Raw genomic sequence first — 17,930 nt, forward strand, 5'->3', positions numbered from 1 at the left:
ATTTAGCTGCCTGCAAACTTTGCAACTAATTTTGTATAGATGAATAGCTTATTTCCAAATATAATTCATTAACTAGCTGCTTATGGACGGATAATTACAATAGTAGTTCTCTCTTATTGGAGCAAAACTCCAAAAACGACAACGCATATAGTTTGAAGGGAATAGTTATCCCGATACAAAAATCAGCAGTCCAATGTCTAAGACTAAGAGGAAGGGCAATCAAAATAGATTTGGATAATAGCGCCCAAACCCCTAACCATCATGAATGCTTAATTTCAAATGGAAGGTACCTTGTACTCTGGCAAAATGAGTCCGATTTTCAAGATTGCATCAGTCATCAGATAAAGGTCAAAACCAAATTCCTCACGATGTTTCCTTCTTCTGATGGTTGGTTTCTTTCTATGCAATGTTTGAATCCTTTTCATCATTGACGGACTTGTCCCCCGAGTCCTCAGCATTACTCGGTTTTCCCTGTCACACAAGTATGACAAGCTTCTAATGAATAACAAGCAGAAGAAGGTGTTAGCATTTGCGATGGTCTTAGTTTGTTGGGTCATGGGTGGTGTTTTCTTAAACTTTGTTGGAACATGGATGTAAAACTTGCCACAACAATAACAATTTAAGGGGTTTGTTTTCTTGGGTCAAGCATGGGGGAATGGACTTCGGCTTGACCCCATGCTGGCTTGGTTTATGTAAAACAGGACCCACACTTTGAGAGTTTAGTCAAGTATTGGTTCAAATTTTCTTGCAAATCCAAGCAAACAAAATTATACCATTGTGATATGCATGCATCCATTCCAATGCCACATGCCACATCATCCATTCATACTCCCCAATGACATCTAATGGCCCCAACAAATTAAGACCATTGCAAATGCTTACGCTTTATCATAACCTATTCTGAAATGAAGAACGTTTCAACGACCGAAGAGGCGACAATTTTGGTATAATGGTTCAAAAACAGAAAGATGTTGCTTCTTGGTATTGAATGCCACGGAAGGAAATGTCTATAAAAGGTTTTGGATGAGTCACAGACTGCTACAGCACCTTTGCTAACATTACACAATTGCAAATAAAACACCCTTTCAAAACTAAAGTGCACAAATATAAAAATATGTACCTTGTTCTTGTCTCGCCAACCTAGTCCAAATGCCAGCAAACCTGTTTTTCTTCTTGGGCTTTCCACCCCGGAACTTTGATTGCGGACAGACCTACAGTTAAAAATACTTTTAGAAGCCACCAATTCATACAAAACCAAATGGCATGACCACTTATGCAAAAGAATGAAAATAGGTCATTCCGAAAGCACGCATAGCCCATTGCAATGTTTAGTCAGTGCCAGAGAGATTTTTTATTTGTTATGAGACTCCAAGTTAATAAACAGGGCAAAGCATGACTAGATGCAAGAGGAACAATAAACCGCACCACACAACTCTTATTACAAATTCCAAAGCAAAAGGTCTTTCATCGCAAGAACAGAGTGGGGAACCATTTAACTATCAGGATGTTGTCATCCAGAGCAAGGGAAGAAAAGCAACCATCTTCTTTTTAAAAAACTATATAGAACAGATATGAAAAGGAGTTGTTGGCCTAGTGATGGCCACTCCTTGTAATAACAAATTGCAGAGTAAGCCCCCAATACTAGCAACCGGTCCACCAGCAAGCCACTAAGATCAGCAAAATCCAAGTTGGCACCATGGGGGATGTGAACTCAAGACCTCCAAGTTTATGGCTGGTCCCAAAGTTCCATTCCCATATTGTTAGGCTACCTTCGTACAGATGATATGTTTCGTACAGATGATTTGTTTGACCCTCGTACAGGTTGCATATGTGACAATATTCACTTTTTTTTTCCTTCTTTTTTCCTCTTCTGGTGGTTGTGAGGGTGGAGGAGGAAATGATGGGTGAATGGGATAGAGTTGTTGAAAATGAAAATAACTTGACAGTCAACTGAAAAAAAGTCCTTATATACCGTGGAGAAGATTGCACTCTAGCTTGGCCAGATTGGTACTGCAAGGTGGCCTCCAACATTGATTCTGCCATAACCACCCTTTTCTCCATCTGAGCAAGTTGAGCCGTTGCTTTCTCATATTTTTCCTGCGCACATACATGCAACATTGTTTGGGATAAAGACAATAAAATAAAATATCCTGCTCATACGTGTAATGATAAATTATGTCAAAAAATAGACAATAAAACAAAAGATTCCGCTTGCACTAAGAAGTCATTCCATCACTTCTCATCACCAGAGGGTATGGCGACGACTATGATTAAATTAGAAATTGTAAATGTGTCAAAATTCCATGCGTAAAAAGAAAAGAAAAGGTCTTCTCATCAATAAAGTATATGACGAATCATCCAACCAACGATCAGATATTTACAGCGTTCTTTTTCCCTTATATCAAGCAATGGATCGCATTCTTGATGTACATACAAACTAAAGCATTCTACTCTATAAAATTTAAAAGGAAAAAAAACAGACAAAGAGGACCTCAAGCATATGTACTGCATATCTCTGAGCAGCTGCATCTTTCTCAGCACTAAGACGAGCATCTTCAGTTATCCTTTGCTCTTGCTCTACCCTCATCAGAACCTGTAGCACACATAGGTCATTTACATATTAGGACAGGAAATATGGCAAGTGTATATATTATTCTTTCATAGAAAGACACCATATACAGCACAAGGTTTTGTTAAACCTGGAGCATAGCCGCTTCCTGTTCTCTTTTATCAGCAAGAGCTTGTCGTAGCTCAGCTACCTCTTGCTCCAAATGCTCAATCTGCAAAAAAGTGAATTTATTCTTAAATTTTATTGTTAACTGAAATTCAGAAGAGAAATATAGAATTTAAAGAGAGAGACAGATCATAGCTCAAATGAAAAGCTTCTTTATACGTGCAGATATTTTAATGTCTTTTAACTTTATGTAGAACTTTGACATCATTCTCATTGGTTTGAAATCAGTTTCTTAGAGTGGAAACCTGAAGCTTTATTCTGCATTAAAATATTAATATACGTCAAAAAAGGATATACGGTGGAATTTCACACAAATCAAATCAACAATATTACCTAGAAGATATTCCTGTTAGCATTAACAGAACATAATTTTCCCCAAGATGATAGGTATTCCTCAGATATGAAAGAGATGTAATTTTTCTTAAAAAAACTTTTTATGGAGGTATTGGCCTCTATATAATACTTTATTCAGGCTTCCATTAATTGCACTACAGCATATCTATACATTGTACCTAAGAGATATATATAGACACACACACACAACAGACAAGTCAAAAATTTCACATCAAGATAGAGAGAGGTGTGCAGAGAGATGGTTGCTTATATGAAAGTCGCTAAGGGTAATGTAGGAGAGTCTAGTGACTCATACCCAAAATCTAAGATATGTGAGTGAGGAATAAAGACGTTAAAAAGGAAATGTCGTAAAAAAACTACATCGGCAAGGCTACCTCCTTACCAAGAATTTTTATATTCTTTTTATTATTGTTAGTAGCGCGTGAGGGCCTTTGAACCTGGGAAATTGCCCAGGTTCAATTCCTAGAGAGTAAACTACCACTATGCTGAGAGCTCTTTTTTATTTTACCAATGATACCAATCGAAAAGTATCGATAGAAATAAAGAGACCTTCACCTAATTTTTATTGATAGAGAAGACTATGATAGGGTTTCAAGGGAAGTGAAGTGATTGTTCTTAGAGAAAAAAAGGTTTCGATTAGCAAAATTAACATAACTAAAGGAGAAAAGTGGATGAACTATGAAGTGGAAGAGTGTATCAAGGGTGTTGTGCATTTGAAGAATACCCTTTAAATAAAAGAGAAAAACTTCATGGATCAGCTATAAGCCAAAGTAAGGTGTGGAAAGTTAGGTTATTAAAAGACATGGCAAAACCATGCATGTAGTAAATACGAATGTTGCAGTGAATATGTGGGAACACAAGAAAAGATAGGATACAAAATGAGACTATTAGATCTAGGTCAAGAATAGCGCCAATTGAAGATGAGATTTGAGAAAATTGTCTAAAATGGTACGTCCGTTGGGCTTGTACAACATAGAGATATTACTACAGTAGTACGAAGAGTTGAGAAAATTCAGTAAGAGATCTAAAAGAGGAGAGGAAGGCCATAGAGGCCGCCTTGAATTATAAAGAAATAGAGGAGAGTGTAGCTTTAAATAGAAGCAAATGGTAGAGGAGGATCCACGTAGCAGATTCCTACTCCCACTCAGGCTAACTTATCTTATGGGAATAAAACACCAATCTTCCTCAGCAATAATGAACAGACACAACACCAAATAATAGTTCTCTTCTTCGGCAACATTAATACCCTGGCACTCAATTCCCGTCGATTATCTTGTTTGACAATTTCCATAAGTGCTGTCTCCAACTCCTCAGCTCTGCAAAACGGTAGCAAAGTAAATAGAGCATGAGCTAAATTTAACATCAAAATAATCTCTCTTAAAAAAGAAAACATAGTAGTAGACCCATAAAAAACAACATTACGAGCACTAACCTGAGTACCGCAGATCGTTTTTCCTCCAGCAACTTGGACATCTCAACCTTCAACCACACCACCTGCACATAAGCTGTCTATAATTGATTTTTAATGGCATACACAAAGTTCACCTATAAAGGCCAACTAATACAAATGAAGCATATTACTACACTCTCACTTTGCAATTAAAAAAATTTGAGAAAAAACCTACTCAGAATGCTTGTCACATTGTGAAATACGTGATAATGATCTGCCTCTCCAACACAGGAAAAAATATATATACATATCTAAATGCTCCTAAGTTCTGCAAGTAACAAAGTCTTCGACACAAATAAGTTCCAAGAGTCATGATCACACTCTTCAATAAATGTCCTATATTCTCCAGTGTTACAGGGAAAGACATCTGCATTTGTCAAGTAAAGTCATTGGACAATATTCAAAACTCCACAAACACTTCAGAAGAAATATTTCTATGTTAAAGTGTGATGAGAGGAATCTACAAGGATTAGCATTAAGAAATACGTGCCGACTTCACATCAACAAACAAGCCCAATCATTAGTGAGCGAAGCCAAAGCTAAACTGACAAAGTGATCAAGAGAATATCTCTTGGTCTTAGACCTTAAAACTTGAGAGAAAGAAAAAATAATGATATACAGACGTGGATTTGAAAACAACACAAAATATGAATCTCCATTGACAAAAGATACTAGTTCAAATATGCTAAGAAGATGATAACAGAAAGGTACCTGTTCTTGAAGATCTGGCAGAGAATCTACTTCTGAATCAACAGTCAGGCCACTAAGCAATTCATCTAGATTAGAGGAGCGAGTCTCAGGGCGAGATTTATCACCATCAGCAAGAACACCATCAGACTCTACACTATTAAATACTTCTTCCACTCCTGAATCATGCTTGAAACTATATAGCTTAGATGCGAGCCCTTTTGAATCCTTCCAGACTCGACCCTGCTTTGATCTTTCCTCAACCACCACTAAAACAGCTGGTCGATGTTTTTCTCTCAACTCTTCCAGTCTCTTTTCAGTTACAGCAAAAAAACCAATGCAAGCAGTAAACACAAGCTGGCTGCTATCAAATGTTGAGCCAGCAAGGGACTGCAATAATGTAATTGCATCTCCAGCATCTTTTGTAGTAAGTAATGCAGGACCTATAGGGAGATACAATTGACAGAATTATATTGATTTATATAACTTGATATCAGCGAAATGCACATACCAATCACATTGGCAATCTAATAAAGACCTCTGAATCAATATCAACCAAAGAGAATTAGGGGTGAGTGTGTGTGTGTCTCTTTGTATAAATTTTTTTTCCCCTTACCATATAGCTCCATTAGAGCCAGTGCTGTCCGGAATAACATAACACGATTTCCTTCAAATAGAAGCACATCCCAAACTCTGAGAACTGAAGACACAAAAATACATCAGAAGGTAAATATGTTTTAGAAATGGTTGTTCAAAAGTTAATTTGAATAACAAGATCACACAAAACTTGATAGACGGTATCAAAAGAGTTGCATCACACAGCTTAGACCTCACCACTTTCCCAAGGAAGCATATTCACAAAAATGGAAAGGAACCAGGGACCAGAAATCCATGCTACCTGCACTCCCAAGTAATCCAGATGATTAACTGCACCAGACAACATAAATAGAATGAAGGATAATCCTTCGCAATTTGATCAATATAACAAGTATGTGGTGTCAAATAACAAGCACTGAAATTAGACAAACCCAATTTAGGAAATCTTTCACGCATCAACTCCTCAAAAACAAGTTGGTCCACCTAACACAGAAATTTTCGTTTCAAATGAAGACAAAAAAACTGAATAAAATTTCTGTACTGGAGCATAAAACTCAATAAGGACAGATGGTGAATTGTTCTAGGGAAATATTAGTGAACCACACCTGAGATTCTATCATTTCCTCTGTGTAGTAGCCATCAAAATAGTCATCCATAATGCCCACCAAAGTCCTGAGATATTTCCACAGATTCATACAATCCATAAAGCTAACCTGATGCATTAATTGACCATAGAAGACAGGAGAAATGTTGAAGCCCATCAAGTACTATTTCCCCCCAAATTAAAATCTCCAAAAAGTTACAAATTAAAAAACAGCAATTTTCGCTCAATAATGTCATGAACAATAACAAAGGAAAAATTCCCCATTCAAGTTTTATGGAGCAATGCCAGTTGAATGTTTCACAAGCGATCTTAGTTGGACTACTGTATGCCTCGGAGAAAAAGAGGAGGTTCTCAAACCTTAGACCTACCAAAATGCATTTTCCTCGGGCATCAGAAGTAGCAGTATACCAGCAAAGAAATTCATGGCCTGCATGTGTTACAACACCAAGGTAAACTATAAGTACATATTCAGAACATACTGATCAGATCAATAATTACAGGTTGCGCTCCATATCCATAATCAGCAGAGTTATTTTTGGAGACTTGGAGATACCCATCATTTAAAGCATTAGTACTATGGGAACACAAGCAACTTGATCATATACTGGAAAATGCATTAATTGGATCTAGGGTATTGAGGCAGAGGAAGAAATGGAAAAAATAAAACAACAGAAACAAACTACATAGGAAGAAGAGGAAGGAGAATCGTCTACATATATAAAAAGTAAAGGTTTCTCATGTAGGGTTGCTCAACTCAGTCTCTGGTAGCTTCTTCAGAGGTTAGCTACCACGATGGCACATAGCAAGTGCTTTCTATTCTGGGTAACCGGAAAATATTTCCATAAGTTGAGGTGCAAATTTGCAAGCGAGAAATCACATATCCATAAAACCAAAAAACATAAAGTGTAGCATTAACAAGCTTATATATCAAAAATGTTGGTTGAATCAACATTCCTAAAGAAAGATGACTTATGACCTTGATTACCTGACAGTAACCAACAGCAGGGTTATGGAGAGCGTAAGCTATGAGTAAACGCCTCAAGGAATCCCTGCCATCCTCATCCAAAGCAGGATGACCCGGGAAAGTCCGGGGTATGTCCTGTAACAATGGAAGTTATTACATGGAGAAACCCAGATCACACTCCAAAGCAAAAGAAGCAGCACCTACGAATTGAAAAGATTGAAGGATAAAGTCCAAGGCGCATGCATCTAATGACCTTCTCAATCTGCTTTTGAAATTTCCCCGGTACACGAAATGAGTTACTGCGCTCTTTGCTTTCACAAACATTACTTTCTATGGCCAGCAAATCCTGGTAATAGCTCTCCACTAGACGTGCCTTCACGCCAACGAAGGCTTGCCATACCTGAAATGGTGAAATCATTGCAAATCACTTTTTTCCACATAGATAAGAAGTGCAAGAAAATTTTGAAATGTCAACTTCACCTCTCCTCTGAGATCCTTTGGTACTCCTCCATGAACAAGAGATTCCAGTTCTTCCTTCCATGAAAACAAAGTTTCTGAAGAGACCATTTTACCCACAACATTGTCCTCTGATTTCTTAACAGTTGCATGGTCAACATCCTCCACAGAGTCCCCTCCTGAAGTTCCTATCTCATTTATTGATGGAAGATGGTCTCGACTGGCACTTATCTGCCCCTCCTTCATTTTCTGTCTTTTCTTAACACAACAACTCATCATATTCTCAATGATATGTACGGATGGTCTGACCTGAGCCCAAGTTTGAATCTTATGGGTCTTTGTTGCTTTTGAATGTATCTTGTCCTTCTCAGATTCTTCTGAAAGTTGTGCTGACTTCTCAGATTCTTGAGAAAGTTGCACCTGCTTCCTATGGGTGTTTGCAAGCTGGAATTCCTTAACAGGTCTTTCCAATAGCTGTACCTCCTTCCCAGGTAGTTCCGAAAGCTGTACCTCCTCCTTGGCTCCCTTTGAAAGCTGCACCTCCTTTTCAGTATTGCATTCTGTTGAAACATCACAATCAGATATGATGCAGCCTGAATCATCCCCCTCCCTTCCCCTTTGTAAGACAGCCTCTTCCTTCTCCTCAGTAGTTTTGACCTGTGAAACCTCGCTAAATTTCTCTGCAGAGGAGTAGAATAGAACAGATTTTGCTTGGTGTTCAAGAAAATCCTTCCATTTAGTCGATCTTTCCTCTTCCTCCTCCTAATACCATGAATATATCACTAGTCTGGACAGACAATACTCGTATACTTTTACTGCTTAGCACCGTTTGAAAATGGAATAGGAATTCAAGAACGATCAAACTACTAAGAGCAACTTATAATTCTGCGTTCATCTCAGATAAGGGGTATAATGTAAGGGTGTAAAATAAGGGTTACGTTTTAATGGTGTGGAGGAATGAGATAACAAGTGGGGTTCACTGTTTTGGGTCCCATATGTTTTAAATCAATGGTATAAACATATACCCTTATTTTACACATTTATGTTAGACCCTTACGTGAGAATACCCCTATATTTCACACTCCTCCTATGAGATCATTTTCTCATCTTACGAATGACATAAGGTAGCTACAGCATACTAATGTGACGTTGAACTTTTTCTTTTCAAGAAGACTTTTTCAGGCTACAGTTTTTGATGATATAGACATAGAGTCAACTACTATTACCCCCACTTCTTTTAAAATGTAACTGTAGTTTAACCGTTTTGAAGATCAGTGCATGGTTAAGTTGAGTGTGGACAACAGAAGCAAAATATCTTGAAAATAGTGATGCAACCATTGTTTGTTCTAAAACATATGATTAATGACAGTCTCTGCTCATGAAGACTAATAGGATCAAATCAAGGTGGCTCATAAATGTTTTGAAAATGTACGAAAGAAGATGAAAATCTTATACTACTGGGGCAGGGCAGCAAATACCTTGTAGATACTAGAATATTCTCTGTATCTTTGAATTTGTTGAGGTCTCAAAGCAAATCCATAGGCATCCCTGTCAATATCAACATTAAAATGAATTCTTAAGCTCCATCAAAATCACTACTTACAAACATTCCTAAAGATAAAAACAAAACACTATACAATTAAGAAATAGGTCAATCACCTGGAATCAACCTCCAATGAGCGCCTACTCAACAAGGACAACAACATACTTCACAAGGAATTCCAATTCTACTGCCCATAGCTCTTTTCTGTACTACACGAAACTCAGAATTCTAAACCATTACATGCCACATATGCTAAATTAAAGCCCAACTTATCTTCCTTCGAATCCCAAACATCATTCCCTCGAACAAAGAAAATCACACAAAAAAACACCAATAACTTCTTAACGCATCCTAAATTTAAAAACTAAAAAGTGTTTGTTTCAATATACTGCATAATTTTAAAATAAACATTTTTTATAAAAAAAAAATGAAACGGAAAAAGCAATAAAGTGTGGATTATGAGTAATATCTGAAAGGCGGAGAAATAGTCAAGTTCAGTTGAAAGAAGCCGAGAGAATCCAGCATTCAAGGACAAGTGGAGAGATAATGAAAAAGAAAACAACGGAAACTGTGAAGTGCATGAACATCCCCAATAACGGTACCTCTTGAGGTCAAGATTCAGGTTGTGGAGGAGATTGAAGCTCCTCTCCATTTCCGGATCCAATCTTTCAATTTCAAACCCCAAAACCAAAAAATAAAATGAAGAAACTGTCTGATTCAGGGAATCAAAAGGAAAGGATGCACCTGGTCCTTGATGTCTGCTAACTGAAGCTCGTGAGCTCTATAAGCTCCTCTTTGGCTTTTTTTTATTATTATTATATTGACCTTTTTTCTATTGACAATTTTTAAGTTTTAACGCGAAGGATTTTTTGTTTTTAAGATATACTTGGTTATCCTCATCTTTTTATTAGTATGGGTTATGGCACGCATCTTGTAATATCAACTTCAGACGTCTGGAACAATAATTACTGGTACCTACATAATAATGTGTGCGCAATTGTACCAGCGTGCGCATACAAACACTCAAAATCAAGCTCAGCGCTTTTTCCAAGCGAACTTCAATTCAACTTGATGCATACAATCCTGAAAATCAAAAATCTCGTACAAAACATTATCGACCCTTCCAAGATTGAAAAGGATTCATAAATCGGTGCTGCTCCATATATTGAAACTATGAACACAGCTATTGTAAGAAAGCTAGCACTCCAAACCAGAACTAATAAAAGTCCACAAAAAAATGATGAACTCACCTTGCTTTTTACTAATATATTAGGGCTCAGTAAAATTCAACTAAAGAAACTTTACAATCTCTATAACGCATTGAATGGGCCGTTCCTGGAACATGCACAAGAAAATAATTAATCTTTCTTTTCAGACTAGTACACATTTTATGCTCTAATACTGTCATGAATACCGATAATCCAAGTAGATGAATGTTATCTAAAACCACATGACCAAGAGGACCTCAGTAGTGTAGAAAGCATACGTGACAAAATTTACCAAAAAGAGAGGTAGCCTTAGTAGATTCCAAATAAAAAGAGCAAAGTAACATATCAGCTATTTTATTTTTTGTTGATCTTCACCTAAACTCAGTAGCATAACATTTAAGCATCCATGGGTTACCACAGTAACAAGAAGCACAATACAATTGCAAAATCTTTTCTTTTTCTATTGTCAAACAATTGCTGCAGGAACAGCAACAACTTAATTGCCCGAATTGTACCAAACAACACATGTTGAACACCAACTTTTCACCACCCCTTTGCTCCAATTGCTTTTCCAACTAATCAGATGGCTTCATTAAACTAAGCAGGATCCCAGCACTAAGAGTTGTTGCTACAATACCAAGTGATGCTTCAGTCGATATATGGAACCCTGCAGCGAAGGTTGGAATATTCTCATCACCCTCTTAAATTGAGAAATGGAGGTTCACTCAATAAAGGCAATGACTATAAGAGATACTCACCAAAGAAATCCAAGATCATCTTACTTCCAATGAAGCCAAGAACAACAGCAATGGAGGGCTAATGAGAGAGAGAGACTGAATTTATCAGTACCATACGCATCTATCTAAAAGATATTATATGAAAAGTTACAATTCAACTGTAAAATTTAAGTCTTGACATGATACAGCTGCACCATAGAAACGGATCTTGTTCGATTCAACTTCAGCTCAGGATATTTATGCAATAAGCAATGTAGGACATCAATCTCTATTATCAAAATAATCAACGCCAGAAAGTAACCAACATAGTGCAAATCCCCACTATAATATTTTCGTATACACTACTAAATATAGCTGGAATAATCACATTAATAGGTCAATGGACAATTATCTTGGTTCTCAGATGTATACTGACAATTATATCTTAAACAGTAGTCACATTTTGAGTGAGCTAGGTTCATGGTTTCATTTATAGTTAGTGTGGTGCTGGCTCAAATTTGAAAAATGATAAATCTGGCAGCGCACTTAAGTCTGTACCAAGCATCACTTTCTTTTTCCCAAAATGGAGAAAGTTACTCCACTGTAACCCAGGTGCTGCAAGTCCAACTAGGGAAACAGCCTCTCCAAACTGCGAGCATCGGACCCTGTACTTTTGCCCTTCCCAAACCCACCACTACGAGAGCCCGCACACTGCGTGTAATTCCATTCAATGGAGGGGAAAAAAAAAACCTAATTCTTGTGGCAAAACTTAAGAGAAGTAAAGTATATCTTAATTAAAGAAAGAATAAAATTCACCTGCAAATATTTCAACTCTGCCATGCTCTCAGAAATGAGTGTGTAAAGTGACCTTAGACCTGCAATAAACAGAAGTACAAGAGTCAAGCCTCCATGATATACTCTATGTTCACACCAAACCTCAAAGCCATCATCATCATCCAAGCCTTCACATGTAATGCATTCATGATCCAATCAAAAATGCAGAGGGGACTGAAAGAGGATAACATGCAACTTCTATAAATGAATTCAGTACCTTATCCCAATCAACAACCAACTTAAGAAATAAATTTAGTGCTAGAGTGAATACAAAAAAGTTCATATTAAGCTCAAACAAAGATTACCTAAAATGGCAAAGAGATTAGAAGAGAAAACTATGAAAGGATCCCGAGTAACACCAAAAACAGCGGGTATTGAATCAACCTAAATAAAATAAAGAATATGTCACCATCAGAATGCTTGGTTAATATATATGTGTTGAGTGCTAATCACAGAGAACATAGAGGACCTACAGCAAATGCAATATCACTGAGCTCAATAACTGCTACTGTGAGAAGTAAAGGTGTGGCCTGCCCAAAATGTTTCAAGCCTGTTAGAGACGAAGTAAGATTAATTTGACACAGTAAATGGGCTTCAAAATCCATAAAATTTCATATGAAGCAGAAAAAATAAAAGAGTAAAGCCCGTATCTTTTTTGCTGACACGATAACATTTAAAGTATAAACATGCAAACTGAAATGCTAACATGCTCTTGACCATTACTTACTTTCCACAAGCCATCCTGCTTTGTTACAAATCGATTGCCATCGTAAGTAGCTGAAGAATTAGATTAAATAAATTAGATAGTTCACATATCAGCAAGTGCAATATAATTAAGCTAAGACATTAGCTTAGATTAAAAATCTAGAACTTTCATTTCACGTACTATCATGCATATTAATCCCAAGTAAATACTAGAGCATAGCTAGTACCGTGACAGTATTCACCTTTTGAAGGCCTACGAGTCAACAGAATATGCCTTATACTGGTTTTTAAGCTATACTAATATTAGAACAAGCAATTCAAAACACAAACATTCCATAAAAATGGACATATAATTTAGATCTCTTTTTGCACAAAGCTCAGCCCCAAACTCGAGTTGGTGTCAGATATAAACAGCACTACACCTTGATATAGTCGAAAGAATATTAACAAATCGTGATTGAGTAATTACCTTCAGATGCATAAAAGATCAGAATGATAGATTGGGAATGTATGCAAAAGCAGAATATTACATGTGACTGGAATAAATCTCTGGCATGTCCTCACAATGAAGTTGTTTGATAGGTCAGTTTCATCTTCTTCACCACCAAATAGCTACAGCCAAAAAATAAATATGTATGCCAATATCAAACTATAAAGAAAATCAAATATAAATTTAGTAAAAAGTAATAATTAAAGATTTCCACATGTGCTACTACACTATTTTGGGGGACAGCTAGTCATGAACATGCAACACTATTTTGGGGGACAGCTAGTCATGAACATGCATCTAAGCTATCCTGTAAGTGCCAAGGAAATGATACTTCATAACAAATTTGAAAACCTAAAATAGCATCTTTCTGAATCAATTACAGAGAAATTCAGGAGCCAAAGCCTCTCTTAAGAAAATAATATGGAATACTATACTAGCATTTCAAAAATGTAGAAGTTTCAAATTGTAGACTATTTTTGTAAGTGGGGAGATCAAGGATTTTTTGTCTGTTCTGCGCAGGGAGCAAAGGGTCCATTACAAGAATCCATCTAAGAATGGTTCTAATCCATTTCACCATTTGTTCTGACCTAAAACTACTCCAGCAAACCTATAGAATTCATGTCCCTTTTCATCACCCCATGTCCTCTTTGGCCACCTTGTTCTCTTTTTAGTATCTCCACTTGCATTTTATCAACTTCCAGTGTCGCTGCACCAACATCTATATGTTGTAAATGCCTAAATCAGTTTAAACTATTTTCTTACATTCAATTTTTTTATCGGTGAAACACCTACCCTAAATTGAATATGTTATCTTCTGATACCATACATCCAAAGCAACATTGTCATTTATATTACATTTCATTTAAGCATGTTTTTAACTGCCCAACATTATGTGCAGTGCATCACTGTGGAGCATACAGCAAACATATACAATTTACTCTTTAGCTTATGAGGAACCTTCAGCCATACAGAACTTCATAAGCACTCTTGCACATCATCTAACCAGCTTTAATCATATTGATTACATCCTCCTCGAATTTAAAAAGTTAAAATTGAAAGATTAGGCATAGATCATTAAATCAAATTTAGTGTGCCCCCCACAACAACAGAAAAAAGGGAAAAAAACTCCAAAAAGGAAAATCGTTACACATCCATACAACACCACCATAAGCAATGCCATTTTCCAGCTTGGTTCCCACAACGCACATGGTCTCTAGACCCACCATCAGTTGATTAATGCTCAAGTATGGACTTGATACTTGGCAATTCGAGTAAAAGCTGGTCTCCAAATGTTATTTTTGTAGACATAGTGTGTCGAGTATAATCATACTACAAACCCAGTCAAAAAAAAAATCACAGAAAATTTTAATTAAAAACAGGCATTGCACCAATAAGACGTGTCACCTTGAAAGATGAATATAGGAGAATAGCAGCCAATGCCAGGTTAACCGCCTCAAAACTCTAAGAAGGAAAAGGAAATGTCAACATTTTCATAAAAAGCATAAAGAAGCTAAAATAACAAACAAAGATAAGCAAACAGATTTTTTTTCTCGATTTGTTAGTTACCTGAAGGGTAGCCGTTCCAAGTAGTATCAATGACAACCGAAAGATGATTGCACCAGCAATCCCATACAAAAGTACCCGATTCTACGCAACAAACTATCGTATTACATTTCATTGAGATTAATTGATTTTTCCAGAGTCAATCCAGTAGCACAGAAATGAGACAAATTGACATCATCATAATGCTAACATATACTTGGAAGATAAAATGCTTTGTGCACACCTGGTACATGAGTGGAACTTTGAAATACTTGAAAACTAGAACGAAGACAAATAGATTATCCACTGACAGGCTTTGCTCCAGTATATACCTAAAATTATCCACAAAAGCCATCATGGAGATCTAATCTGAAGTTAAAAAAGAAAGAAGATAGAAACCATATATAATTTTTCTATTGTAAGGATCCATGAACTAGTAAAATTATGCGGGAGAAGGCTTCATGCATCTTGCCTGTCCCCGGGCCCACCCACTACGGGAGCTTTGTGTAGGGAAGTTGTTTACCTTTATTGTCAACATCCATGAACTCGTAAAATTATTCATGCCCATGAGTTATGAGGCTGCATAATGCAATAACATAAATGGCTATTTTCAAAAGCACAAAATGTGCAATTATATTAACCATTGTTTGGCCCATACAATGTCATATTCTGATTTCTCTTTATTCATGGATTTCAGTAATCCTACAAACAAGACTCTTAAAACAAGGAGAAAGTTTTGTTTCTTTTATTAACTATGATTGTTAAAAAAATCAAAGTAACAATTTAACAATAGAAAAGTTTTCATACCCAGCAAAAAACTCAGATGCCTTATCTACTCCATCTTTCAATCCCACACCAATGCCGAAAGCCACAGCAGTGCACACCTACAAGAGCCAATGACTACATTGGTTTTAAACTTCTTTATACAAATAATAATAGAAAAAATAGATTAAAATACAAAAAACATTACAAGCAGAGAGGTACTCACGCAAAAAGCAACAGCTTTAATAGATGAAGTACTAGTTTTATATCCCTGAGGTTTTTCCTGTGCTTTATCAGCGGAATGTGAAGCATGAAATGTGCTGCCTCTGACACTAGCTTCATGTGTCTGAGAACCGGTTGTGCTGACTTCCTCATTCTCATAATGTTCCTGAGAACCCATCTCCTCACCTTCTGCACTTCCATTGGACCACTTAATTATTTAGAGAAGGAGGAGGGAAAGAATGCAATGGATAATCTGTATCACCATTTCCAAATTTTTCATGTTTAATAAATCAGTGACTCAGTGTTAGAGGAAGGGGAGAGTGGGAACGAAGAGAGTAATGTGCATTGCCTACAAGTTACGACGTTGTAGATCGAAAAGGTATTCCTTCGAAATTAATCAGCAAGAGGATACTAGAAGCTTATCCAAACTACTAACGACTCCCAATGCATTATTAGTTTTACTTTCTTTAGGAGGTAAAATCGTCATCAACAACAATCGAGCATGGTTGATTTGCTAAATTAGCTCAGCACTGCAATTAGTTGTCAATACCTGATCTGGAGAAGGCAATTGGTGAACACATGCGACTAGGAGCGCCACTACTTGCTGCAACCAGAGCCAGTAACGCGCAACATCGCTCAGGTCGACGATAAAGTGAATAGATATATCAAACAAGACTAAAGAGCGTACATATACAGGGAAAGAGGAATAGATGACCTGCGTGGAAGGTTGGGATTTGAGCGGGGGAGAATTGAACCCCAATACACTTTCGAGGCCTGATAGATGATGGCAAGAGTGACGATGAGATGCGTGAAGCCCTGACTAAAACTGCATCAGATTGAATAAACCCTAAAGTCATGGCCATCGACTTCGGAAACTGAACTCAAGAGATGAGAGAAAGAGGGACGGAGGAGATGCGAAACAAAATTATAGATTTCTTATCCTGTGTGACACCGTTTCTTCGTTCATTCGTCATGGATAATGATGTTCATATTTAAATTTAAGGTGCTGTTAAATCAACTTATAAGTTATAAATAACTCCTGCTCTTCCCAGTCGTGCTGAAAGTCCGTGTGCATTGGTCACGCCTAGGAAAGATGCCTATATTCATTGTCCATGTGCACCTTTTTTTAAAAGAAAAAATTAAACTTATAAATAGAGAGGATGGATTTAAAAAAAAAAAAAAACACATTTGGACAAGATTCTATAAATTGCAGCTATTTTGTGTTTTGATGCCATTTAAACTTAATTTCTCTCATCGTCTTGCTCCACACTCGCAAACCCAAAGCATGAATTGTGCCTGTTCTATTTTTGTCCATATATTGAGTCATTGTAGGTGTTGCAGGAACTCCAATTGTTGAGAAGTCAAGATGGGCCACCAGCAACATACAAGACAAGTAAGTAGAAGACAATCAAAAAAACCTTGGCATCGGGTAGGTGTCGGCCAAAGAGACCTCGACGGTCAAATCAATAATAGCGAAAGTCAAAAAAAGTTGCAATGGATGCAAGTGAGGGTGGCTACGACCATGGAGGGAGGCCCGTGGAGAAAGTGTTTAAAGAGAGGGAATGTAGAAGAGTGCTCTAGGTTGAAGAGGGTGTAGTCTCTGAGTAGTTTCGGGTTGACCTCTCTTCTCGTAAGAGAATGAGGAGTTTATATAGATAATGAAGATGTCACGCCATATAGGGTTAGATCTCTATGATGATATGTGGTGATATGATTTGAAAGACATGTGCGAGTTCCAAGGTTGCATGGAGCAACAAACCTTGCAAGTTTGATGCCGAAGAAAGACTTATGATTTGTTGATCCCTGGGGTCGACTTTGGTAATTATGGCTAAAACAAATGATGAGGCCGAGATGAAGAGAAATATTGGACGACAAGTTTCTGAATAAAGGATGATATGGACATGGTGTCCATTCATGCACGTGATATGAACAGTAAAAGTATGGTGTATAGCTGTCATAACTATGACGATGCGTGAGCCTATTTGTGGATAGTCCGAGAAGATCATAGTGGACATGAATATAAAGTGTGGGCCTTAGGCCTTGTTAGTTAAAGAGTTGAATG

At 37.1% G+C, this 17,930-nt stretch overlaps 2 protein-coding genes across 9 annotated transcripts; both read right to left on the reverse strand.

The window, feature by feature from the left end:
* Window positions 1-44: 44 nt before the first annotated feature.
* LOC120012882 (TBC1 domain family member 8B-like) lies at window positions 45-10,677 on the reverse strand. Of its 6 annotated transcripts, none has more exons than XM_038864422.1 (18): window positions 9,506-10,228; window positions 9,325-9,394; window positions 7,871-8,608; window positions 7,644-7,790; window positions 7,412-7,525; window positions 6,795-6,853; window positions 6,428-6,494; window positions 6,254-6,305; window positions 6,060-6,152; window positions 5,842-5,925; window positions 5,250-5,668; window positions 4,521-4,597; window positions 4,335-4,404; window positions 2,700-2,780; window positions 2,492-2,593; window positions 1,973-2,097; window positions 1,121-1,211; window positions 45-471 (listed from the first exon to the last, which is right to left on the reverse strand). In XM_038864422.1, the coding sequence occupies exons 1-18, from the start codon at window positions 9,550-9,552 to the stop codon at window positions 400-402; spliced, it is 2,508 nt and encodes an 835-aa protein (XP_038720350.1). In that variant the 5' UTR covers window positions 9,553-10,228; the 3' UTR covers window positions 45-399. The 6 variants fall into 6 exon arrangements, 5 of the variants coding, with proteins under 5 accessions (XP_038720350.1, XP_038720351.1, XP_038720352.1 ...); XM_038864423.1 differs by having other exon boundaries at window positions 4,521-4,582; window positions 9,506-10,222; XM_038864424.1 differs by lacking the exons at window positions 45-471; window positions 1,121-1,211; window positions 1,973-2,097; window positions 2,492-2,593; window positions 2,700-2,780 and adding an exon at window positions 2,908-2,992 and having other exon boundaries at window positions 9,506-10,574.
* A 244-nt stretch (window positions 10,678-10,921) lies between these two features.
* Window positions 10,922-16,859, reverse strand: LOC120012885 (thylakoid membrane protein TERC, chloroplastic). Of its 3 annotated transcripts, XM_038864433.1 has the most exons (14): window positions 16,584-16,856; window positions 16,419-16,472; window positions 15,873-16,057; window positions 15,692-15,768; window positions 15,129-15,216; window positions 14,909-14,989; window positions 14,747-14,803; window positions 13,383-13,464; window positions 12,875-12,924; window positions 12,621-12,677; window positions 12,453-12,531; window positions 12,130-12,188; window positions 11,356-11,413; window positions 10,922-11,264 (listed from the first exon to the last, which is right to left on the reverse strand). In XM_038864433.1, the coding sequence occupies exons 1-14, from the start codon at window positions 16,729-16,731 to the stop codon at window positions 11,173-11,175; spliced, it is 1,167 nt and encodes a 388-aa protein (XP_038720361.1). In that variant the 5' UTR covers window positions 16,732-16,856; the 3' UTR covers window positions 10,922-11,172. The 3 variants fall into 3 exon arrangements, 2 of the variants coding, with proteins under 2 accessions (XP_038720361.1, XP_038720362.1); XR_005471302.1 differs by lacking the exon at window positions 12,453-12,531 and having other exon boundaries at window positions 16,584-16,859; XM_038864434.1 differs by lacking the exons at window positions 10,922-11,264; window positions 11,356-11,413 and adding an exon at window positions 11,683-12,024 and having other exon boundaries at window positions 16,584-16,859.
* Window positions 16,860-17,930: the final 1,071 nt, after the last annotated feature.

Source organism: Tripterygium wilfordii, chromosome 13 (genome assembly GCF_013401445.1).
Source record: "Tripterygium wilfordii isolate XIE 37 chromosome 13, ASM1340144v1, whole genome shotgun sequence".
Lineage (NCBI taxonomy): Eukaryota > Viridiplantae > Streptophyta > Magnoliopsida > Celastrales > Celastraceae > Tripterygium > Tripterygium wilfordii.

Bases quoted from the DNA above. Each gene is read 5' to 3' on its own strand.
- LOC120012885 (XM_038864433.1), bottom strand. From the start codon at position 16,731: ATGGCCATGACTTTAGGGTTTATTCAATCTGATGCAGTTTTAGTCAGG. The intron at 15,217-15,691 runs GTATGAAAACTT...GGATAATTTTAG, and splicing joins GCATCTGAGTTTTTTGCTGG to GTATATACTGGAGCAAAGCC. The intron at 11,414-12,129 runs GTGAATTTTATT...CTCTCTCATTAG, and splicing joins CAGAGTTGAAATATTTGCAG to CCCTCCATTGCTGTTGTTCT.
- LOC120012882 (XM_038864422.1), bottom strand. From the start codon at position 9,552: ATGTTGTTGTCCTTGTTGAGTAGGCGCTCATTGGAGGTTGATTCCAG. The intron at 8,609-9,324 runs GTATTTGCTGCC...TCATGGTATTAG, and splicing joins AATATTCTAGTATCTACAAG to GAGGAGGAAGAGGAAAGATC. The intron at 2,781-4,334 runs GTATTAATGTTG...ACTTTTTTGCAG, and splicing joins GACGGGAATTGAGTGCCAGG to ATTGAGCATTTGGAGCAAGA.